Source organism: Vespa mandarinia, chromosome 9, assembly GCF_050613455.1.
Source record: "Vespa mandarinia isolate Hongniang chromosome 9, ASM5061345v1, whole genome shotgun sequence".
NCBI lineage: Eukaryota > Metazoa > Arthropoda > Insecta > Hymenoptera > Vespidae > Vespa > Vespa mandarinia.
The window spans coordinates 8,372,439-8,381,485 of NC_140818.1; the positions used below are offsets into that span (position 1 = coordinate 8,372,439).

At 30.1% G+C, this 9,047-nt stretch overlaps 2 protein-coding genes across 2 annotated transcripts; both read left to right on the plus strand.

Moving 5' to 3' along the window:
• Nucleotides 1-248: 248 nt before the first annotated feature.
• On the plus strand, nt 249-1,548 carry LOC118440081 (uncharacterized). The gene is made up of 3 exons (XM_035862586.2): nt 249-439; nt 570-1,039; nt 1,163-1,548. Exons 1-3 carry the CDS (start codon nt 249-251, stop codon nt 1,546-1,548), a joined length of 1,047 nt encoding a protein of 348 aa, XP_035718479.2.
• A 2,863-nt stretch (nt 1,549-4,411) lies between these two features.
• LOC118439907 (venom allergen 5) lies at nt 4,412-6,278 on the plus strand. The gene is made up of 5 exons (XM_035862175.2): nt 4,412-4,610; nt 5,254-5,424; nt 5,518-5,599; nt 5,689-5,815; nt 5,911-6,278. The coding sequence occupies exons 1-5, from the start codon at nt 4,482-4,484 to the stop codon at nt 6,077-6,079; spliced, it is 678 nt and encodes a 225-aa protein (XP_035718068.1). The 5' UTR covers nt 4,412-4,481; the 3' UTR covers nt 6,080-6,278.
• The last annotated feature ends 2,769 nt before the right edge of the window (nt 6,279-9,047 follow it).

Here is a 9,047-nt window from a genome sequence, read left to right on the forward strand (position 1 = left end):
ATATATATACATATATATCACTATCTTCTCACCTTTCTAAATTTAGTAAACATATTCACACCGTGAAAACTTTTCAAACATCCCCTTTTTTCGGCTATGAATTCGATTATTTGGAATAATATATAAAAAGAAAAAAAAAATTTTAGCAAAATGTACCATCATGTAAATTAATAATATACATATATATATATATATATATACAGAAACAAATTCACTATGGTTCGGTTTTCAAATTTAAAAAAGACAACATGATCGCCGCTACTTACGATTGTGGTTGTATGCCACCTAAAATCACTCATCTACATCCAAATTGCTCTAAATCATTTTTACCAAAACAAACCCAACTAACTCAACAGAGCCAACTATCAAAATACACTGTGGTACGATGTCAAACTGCTCCACCTCCTTCTTGCCCAAATACCTCCTGTTGCAAATTAAGGTATATGTGCGTGTGCATGTGAAAGTTTTCTGATCTTGTAGATAATTATATTTTGTTATGCTAACAAAAATATTTCTTTGTGTGTAATATAATTTTAATATAATAATATATAAATAACATATCCACATAGCCATCATTCGCCAACTTGTCGAAGTGTAATATCTTCTTGTCAAAATTTCGACAAAATATATGATTGCACGTGTTCTTCTGAACCACCGATACTTTCTGACGATATAAAAGATTGTAACTGTGAATCGAAAGATATTAAAGAGGAAGAGTGTAATCCTACGAAGGAAAAAACTGAAATAATTTCAAAGATAGCTAAGAAAGGACTTCCTTATAAGGAAATCGAAGCGATAATTAATAACAATCGTATGATTATTAGAATGCAAAAGGAATTAATTGAAGACGAATACGAACCACCTTGCGATTGTCCAGATGGACCTGGAAGGATTTTACCAACGTCTTCCACCGTATTAGATACTTCGTTATCACCGAAATATCGAAATGATATTATTTATCAAATGCAGGATTTATGTAAACAGGGATACAAGTGTACTGGACAAAATTCGATGATTAGACAGAGCTGCGATCAGGATGGTAAGATTTATTCTTCGAGTTAATTCGATTAGAAAAGATTTATAAGAGAGATCATATATGTATATATATATATATATTTTTTTTTTCTTTCTACATTCAAAATTTATATATATGTATATAAAGGTAAAGGAGGACGTACCATAATGTTGTATCCCCATCCTGGGATAAAAGAGAAATTACCAGATATTTCTCAGGAAGAAAAGGATAAGGATAGAAGAGAGAAAAAGGAGAAAATGAAAATATCCAAGCAAATTGATTTAGAAGAAAATCCAAATATATTTGTTCTTAGAATTCGAAAACAATCCAAAGATAATGACGGCAAACACAAATTTGATCTCGAATTTCGAACTCCGAGACCATGGTTGACGCGAAAAGAATCAATAAAATGTCCCCATTTACAATCAAAAATTCATCCCGAACAAACAGATAAAACTACGATGGTTAAAGGGAAAAAGGATACTAAAGAGGAAAAAAAGAAGAAAAAGAAGGAGAAAAAGAAAAAGAAATGAGATTTCATTTGAAATCATCCTTTCTATGAAAAACTTTTCGAAAATCTTTTTACGCTAACTTTTTCCCTTTTGTTTCGTTTCTTTTTCTTTTTTTTTCTTTTTTCTTTTTCTTTTTCTACGATAACTACACAACAGCTGTTTCCTTTTGATCGTTCAATGAAGCGGATGATCCGCTCCAATTTTCTTCCCACAAGATCATTTTTCTTTTGCTTGGGCGCTACACCGTTACTAATTCCAAATCTAATCTCGGAAAATCAAATTTCCGGATCATGCAAGAATTCCGATTACGCGTCTCCACCTTTTATTATTAACCTTTTCGATTTGTCCCGGACACCAGATACATTTTGTTCGAAATCGAAAAGAATCATGGTTCTACAGGTGTAAGAACCGTCTTTTTTTTTTTCTCTTTTTTTTTTTTTTTTTTTTTTAACTACAAACTATTGTACACATTTTACTTGGAAGTAAATGAATTTATGAAAAAGAAAAACAAAATGTGTATATAAGTATATTCTCTTTCATTCGTTATATTAATTTTCATCCTTTCATAATTCGCAATCTTTATTATTTTTTAATATTACGATAGGAAACAAGAAAATTGATCGATGCTCTCGAATTGAATATTCTATAATAAAGGATTTTTCATATGTATCCATGTATGTGTATATATTGAAAAAAATATCACATTCACGAAAAGATATTCTCACGATTGAATATCAGAAGTCAGGTGCTTCCTTGAATGGACTTCTTCGATTCCATTCATTCTTCTCGTTGACTAGAATAGCCACCCGCCCACTAAAGAACCCAATTTTTTGGGAGCACTGAATTCGGAGGATGAAAAAAAGAAAATGAAATAGAAGGAAAAAAAAGAAGAAGAAGGAGGAGGAGGGGGGGAAGAGGGAAGAAAAGTTATAAGAAAAACGATTTCTTAAGGTAGCAAAAAAGAGGAGATCAACTTGTTGTCAAAGAGAATTACGATTGTCGTAGATGGGGCTTGACACTCTCGACTCTCTCTACCTCTCTCTACCTCCCTCTCTCTCTCTCTCTCTCTCTCTCTCTCTCTCTCTCTCTCTCTCTCTCTCTCTCTCTCTCTCTCTCTCTCTCTCTCTCTCTCTTTCTACCTTCTCCTCTTTCTTTCTTCATTTTCAGTTTGACTGGTCATAACTTTTAAACCTTTAGAAAAATGTAATTTTTCAAAGTCGCATTCTTATCAGAAATATAGAATAATATTAAAAAATTTGAAGAATTTTTACAATCATCTTTTATTTTCTATTTTAAAAATCGTTCCTTTTATGGTGAAAAATTATAATACAAAGGATTAAGGGTAGAAAGTGAAAAAATAATAAGGGATGATGAAAGGTCAAAAATGAATTTTTCTAATAACGTAAGAATTTTCTTTTTAAATATAACTAATTAAGGAATTGTCCAACAAGATAATAATATTTATTACGACTTGTTAATTACTTACTTCCTTATATACTTACTTAACCATTATTTCTCTCTAATGTTACATTTTTAAATGACACCTAATCATTGCCGTTTCTCCAAGGCGTAGCTAATTGTCCATGTCGTATGTCCTCCATAAAAATATTTATTTATTTTTATTTTTTTTCTATTTTTTTTTTTTTTTTTTTTTTTTTTTTTTTTTTAAGGAAATAGATAAAAACAAAGGAAAAAGAATGTGGAATTGAATGATTCTTAAAAATGATACTGACACGTTTGTCAATCAATACAGATGAATTTCTAACAAGGCTTTTTATGTATCTATTAAATATTTGATATGTTTAATAATCCTATTAAAAATCGAATACACATATATATATATATATATATGTATATCTGTGACATTATGTAAACTATCTCTTCTATACGTGTTATTTATCGAATATCTAATAAAATTAATGAATAACCTTTTTTAGAAAAATGACAGACGTCATGTTCTCATAACTTATGGAAATTATAGGTAAAGAATATGCTTCATGATAAGAAATAATTATTTGAAATATCAATTATATGCTCCATAATTTTTTTTTTTTTTCTAATGTCCTTTGTGTTGATAATTATTAAATAATTATATTTTTTAATAGGATTCAGAAACATGAAAAGAATAAAATAAAATATACGCATATAATTTTTTTCCTTTGGCCATATTCGATTTCAATATATAACTTTTATAATTGGCCTTGAGAATGTATAAATCTATACAAATGTCCTTCGTATAGTTATACAATAGTTTGCCATTATCTTCCTTTCGATAGATTTAATAATTGCATATAATATGTCCTACGTAAACGATAATTGATGTCTGATCAAGGATTAAAATTCCCATTGAAATTGAATCAAGTTATTATATTTTGTTGAGTTTTCATATAGAAAACTATGAATCTTGAATCTAATCCTACTATGATAACCGTGTACGTATTATTTTTCTACTTATCTTTTATTTTTATATTTTTTTTACTGATAAAAATGGTGCTAGTTAATCACTTAGAAGAAGATACATAAATGATTTATCCCAAGGACAAATCTATATAACTTATGAAATTAATAGAAAATTGTGCATGAAATTGAATTGATTCTCGATAAAAAAAAAATAAAAAAATAAAAAAAATAAAAAAAAAAGAGAGAAAAAGGAAAGAAAAAAAAAAGAAAAAGAAATAAAAGGAATGACAACTAAAAAAGTAATATTCATATAAAATATTTATTAAAGAAAAATATATTATAATATACAATATAAGAGATAAGAATATCGAAATCAAGAGAAAAAAAGGTGTAAGTCAATGCGGAAAAGATAAACATAAAATTTATTCGTGACCATAACGTGGTCTACCTGATAACACTTCGAACTAGTATAAATAGTCGAGCGGTACGTTCTTTTCTATGAGTTCAGAAGAAAACTTCGATAGAGTTCTTCAATCTGAATTATTTGAATCACAATGAAAATCAGCGGGTTCGTTTATCTCATCCTTATTACCACGATAATTAATTTATCGTTCAGTGAGGCAAATAATTATTGTAAAATTAAGTGTCGATCAGGTATCCATACTCTCTGCAAATTTGGAATTGTAAGATCATTATAACTTTCTAATTATTAATTTATTTCTCATTAAAACAATAATCACATCACATTTTATTTTTAAATCTATATCTACGTATTATAATTTATATTAAAATTGTACAATACAATCTTCACGTTGTATACGATTATTTAATCGTAAGAATGAAACGAAGATTTTTTTTTTCTTTTTTAAAATATTTTTTTAAGCACGTACGTACTTACGTGACTAAATATTTGTTTCTTTTTTTTTTTTTCTCTCTTTTCTCGATAAGAATATTTTTTCAGTCGCGACAATGGAGAGAACAAATCATATGCATCTATATCTAGCCTTCTCGCTTATAGTTTTCTATTAACAAGCGCGATAAGAGTTGTTACTTTGAAAAATTACGTTGCAGATGTAATAAATAATTTTTGAAATAGTTATCACTCGTAATAATGAATATAATCGATTATGAGTATGCGCCTAATTGCAATTGGAAATCTTTTTTTTTGTTCTTTTGTTTCTTTGTTTATTTTTTTTTTCTTTTTTTTTCTCTCTTTTTTTTTTTTTTAACGCCGCGTTAACGAATCATTCAATGATTTCATCTCTAGCGTGTAATTCGATTGTCGTGTGTTACGAATAATAATTGTTAATCGACAATTATTCATAGTCGACAAAACCGAATTGCGGTAAAAACGTAGTGAAAGGCAGTGGTCTAACGAAAGCAGAGAAATTAGAAATCCTAAAGCAGCACAATGAATTTAGACAAAAGGTTGCACGGGGCTTGGAGACCAGAGGTAAACCTGGACCGCAGCCCCCAGCGAAGAGTATGAACACTTTGGTAATTAAAAAAAGAAAAAGAAAAAAAAGAAAATGTTTTATAAGGTAAAGATCATAGAAAAAAATATATATATATATATATTTGATCGCATAGGTATGGAATGATGAATTAGCTCAAATCGCCCAAGTATGGGCTAGTCAATGTAAATATGGTCATGACGATTGTAGGAATACAGGTAGGTTAAATAAAAAAATATAAATATTAATTATCGATCTATTAATATTAATAATTAGGCAATAATATTGTTAAAAATGAAATTTTTAGCAAAATATTCAGTCGGACAAAATATAGCCCAACAGAGTACCACAGCCGCTTCATTCGGATCGGTATCTAATATGGTCCAAATGTGGGCAGATGAAGTGAAAAATTATCAATACGGATCAACAAAGAAGTAAGTCAAAAGAGAGATTTCATTTTATTAATAATATTATTATTATTATTATTATTATTATTATTATTATTATAACATGAAATGTAAATGTTTAGCAAACTAATTGAAGTCGGTCATTACACTCAAATGGTTTGGGCTAAAACTAAGGAAATTGGTTGTGGAAGTATAAAATATATTGAAAATGGCTGGCACCGTCATTACCTTGTATGTAATTACGGACCCGCCGGAAATATTGGAAATGAACCAATTTATGAAAAGAAATAAACGAAAATTCAACTTTATTCGTTTTAAGATAAAACGAATTCGCAAACATTTTCTTATGCGAGAAAAACGAATAGTATCGATATAATAATAAACATTTCTTAAGAACATTTCAGCTTTTATAAGCCTTCTAATTGTATCTATTTAATCTATGTATCTGATTTATCAAAATAATAACGAAGCAATGATCATCAATTAAAAACATCTCTTTTTATTTTAATTCTTATCATCGAACATATTTTAAAATAGCCGTACTTCGATTAATTTGAGTAATTTACAAGGAATGAAAACAATTTTATGAATGATTCCGATCAATCATTTCTATTGTCATATTTTGTAATTTGAATCAATGATTTTGTTGCGATTTAATGGATGAAATAAAACTAACGTAATACCGTACATTCGTATCCTGGGAAAGGCAAGCAATTAAGTAACTAAAATAATTATCTGCCGTAGCGAGGAAAAACAAAAAAGAGGAGAAAAAAAAAAAGAAAAATTATCGTAGAAAAAATAAAAGAAAAAGAAAGAGAAAAATCGATTCGATCGTTACGCAATATTTATATCCAATGTTACGAGTCCTTTAATCATATACAAAGAAGAATGATATTTGGTTCTTCTTTATCGTAAAAGAAAATATAAAAGAAGAAGTACATCGTTGTATCGAATTTCGTCGCCTTTTAACGTTTTAACGACTGGTCCATTTCCGTCCGTCAGTCTAAATATTAGGAATTCAGATCTAACGATGAAACGACGTAAAAAGAAGTTGTTCGATCAAAGGAGGACGTGATGCAGTTCCAGTAAACCTGGATGCAACAGTGACCTAAATCCTCCACCTCACCAGGAATCACAACGGGTGGTCCTGTATATCATGAAATGTTTCCCTGCGTCATTATTGTGTTGCCTATTCCGACATATTATTCGATAGGACGTTACCACTGTCCTTTTCTAACAAAGTTTAAAAATCGTTTAGCATTCTAATAGGCAGAAGAAGGAAAACTTTTTCTTCTTCTTCTTTTTCCTCCTCTTCCTTCTTCAATCCATGGGATTGAACTCTTCGCGAAAGAATATATCTCTGTTCTTCTTCCTCTTCTTTTTCTTCCTCTTTCTCCTTCTTTTTCTATTTCATCGTCGTTTTTCAAAGCAAATGTGACACATCTAACGCCCTGGAGTGCACACCAGGATATTTCTCGTATATACTTTATATAGAAAGAATGAGAGATAGGTGGAGAGGCAGGGAGAGGAGGTGTTGATACAGAAAGAGAGAGAGAGAGAGAGAGAGGATCATACGTCAGGAAGTCAACGCACCGCGGGTGTTGCACACACCTGAAGGGATGAGATATATTTTCGCAAAATATATCCAAGGAAGTAGGTCCCATCGCTTCGACACGATTTAGACAACTATTTAAGAATATAAACGATTTCTTTCAATCAGACCTCACTTTTGTTCAGATTTACCTGGAATAATATTATGACTTTTCGTGGCATTTAATATTAATAATTTTTTTTCATTCATTTTTTAATTATTAATTACTAATTATCTTTAATAAAATTACAGACACATATATATATATATATAATATAAATAACTAGAACGTTTGAATTGAATTATAAAATAATATATATATATATATATATATATATATATATATATATATCATGTCAAATTAGGAAACTAACGCCTTCGAAATCCTCTTATTATGATATTGTAAACTTCTCAAGCTAAGTAGTACATCGTCTTAATCTCTTAAGATTAAGGTAGATCTATGTAATCCTTGGTGTATTTAAGCTATCATTTAGCTTCGGTGGATAAGCTTAAACCTTAACCCTCGTGTAATATTGTCGATTGTATAGGCAGAATAGAGAAGAACAGATGGATCAGTATAGAGTAGAAAAGGATAGGGAATGAATGAAAGCAAGATAGACGGAGACAGAGACAGAAAGAGAGAATGAGAGGGAGAGATAAAGAGGCTGCAACCGACAAAGAGAGATAGAGTGAGAAAAGGGAAAGGTTTTCACCCTAAAGCAACGACCGGGAGCGGCAGAGAAAGAGAGAAAGAGAGAGAGAGAGAGAGAGAGTAAAACGAAGAAAGAAAGTTAGGAGGGCTCGCTGTCATATTTCTGCAGAACGGTAGGGGGGTGTCAACGAGCTTGAACGAATATCTCAGCAGGGATGCTATCTCTTCGGTCCTCCTCGCTCTTGGCTGGCTACCGTGCTTGTAAATCTCCAAGTGTGTGAGAATCTAACGCATTTAGTTCTAACACGATCACGCGACTTCTTGGTTTTTTTTTCCCTCCCTTAATTTTTCCTCGCACACGCCATACAACACCGCCAACAACAATAATTGAAACATCCGTTCCATTTCTCCAATTCGCGACGTATTTACTTATTTATTTATTTATTTATTTATTTATTTTCCGCGATAGAACAGCTTTTTGTGCTATCTCAAAAGGAAATATTAAATTTGATCGCAATTTTGTTGAAAAGAAAAAAAAGGAAAAAGAAAAAAAAAAGTTGAGGAACTTATATTACATATGTACTATATATTTTATGATTTGAGTTAATGAAGTTTAATATAAAAAATATAAAAAAAAAAAAAAAAAAAAAAAAAAAATAAAAAAAATGAATTATACTTTTCATTAATGATTTTCTGCGAATTCCTTTATAAATCGAAAATAAATAATATCTTTTATCTATCAAATTTATCTATCAAAAAAGGGATTCAATTTTGACTCCAACGGAGAAATTAATTGCTCCTTCGATCTTTTTATCCCTTTCTCGTCGTAGACATCGCCCTTCGTATTTTTCCATCCCTTACTCCTATCCATAACACTCATATAACCGACCACACGAGTCACCCTATAAAAACGTATTGTAATGAAGAAAAAAACGGAAAAGAAAGGGATGGTTATATAGGCTTGCTTGTGGTAAGGCGATCGTTCAGAAGTGCAAAAGGGCACACAACCACCATCC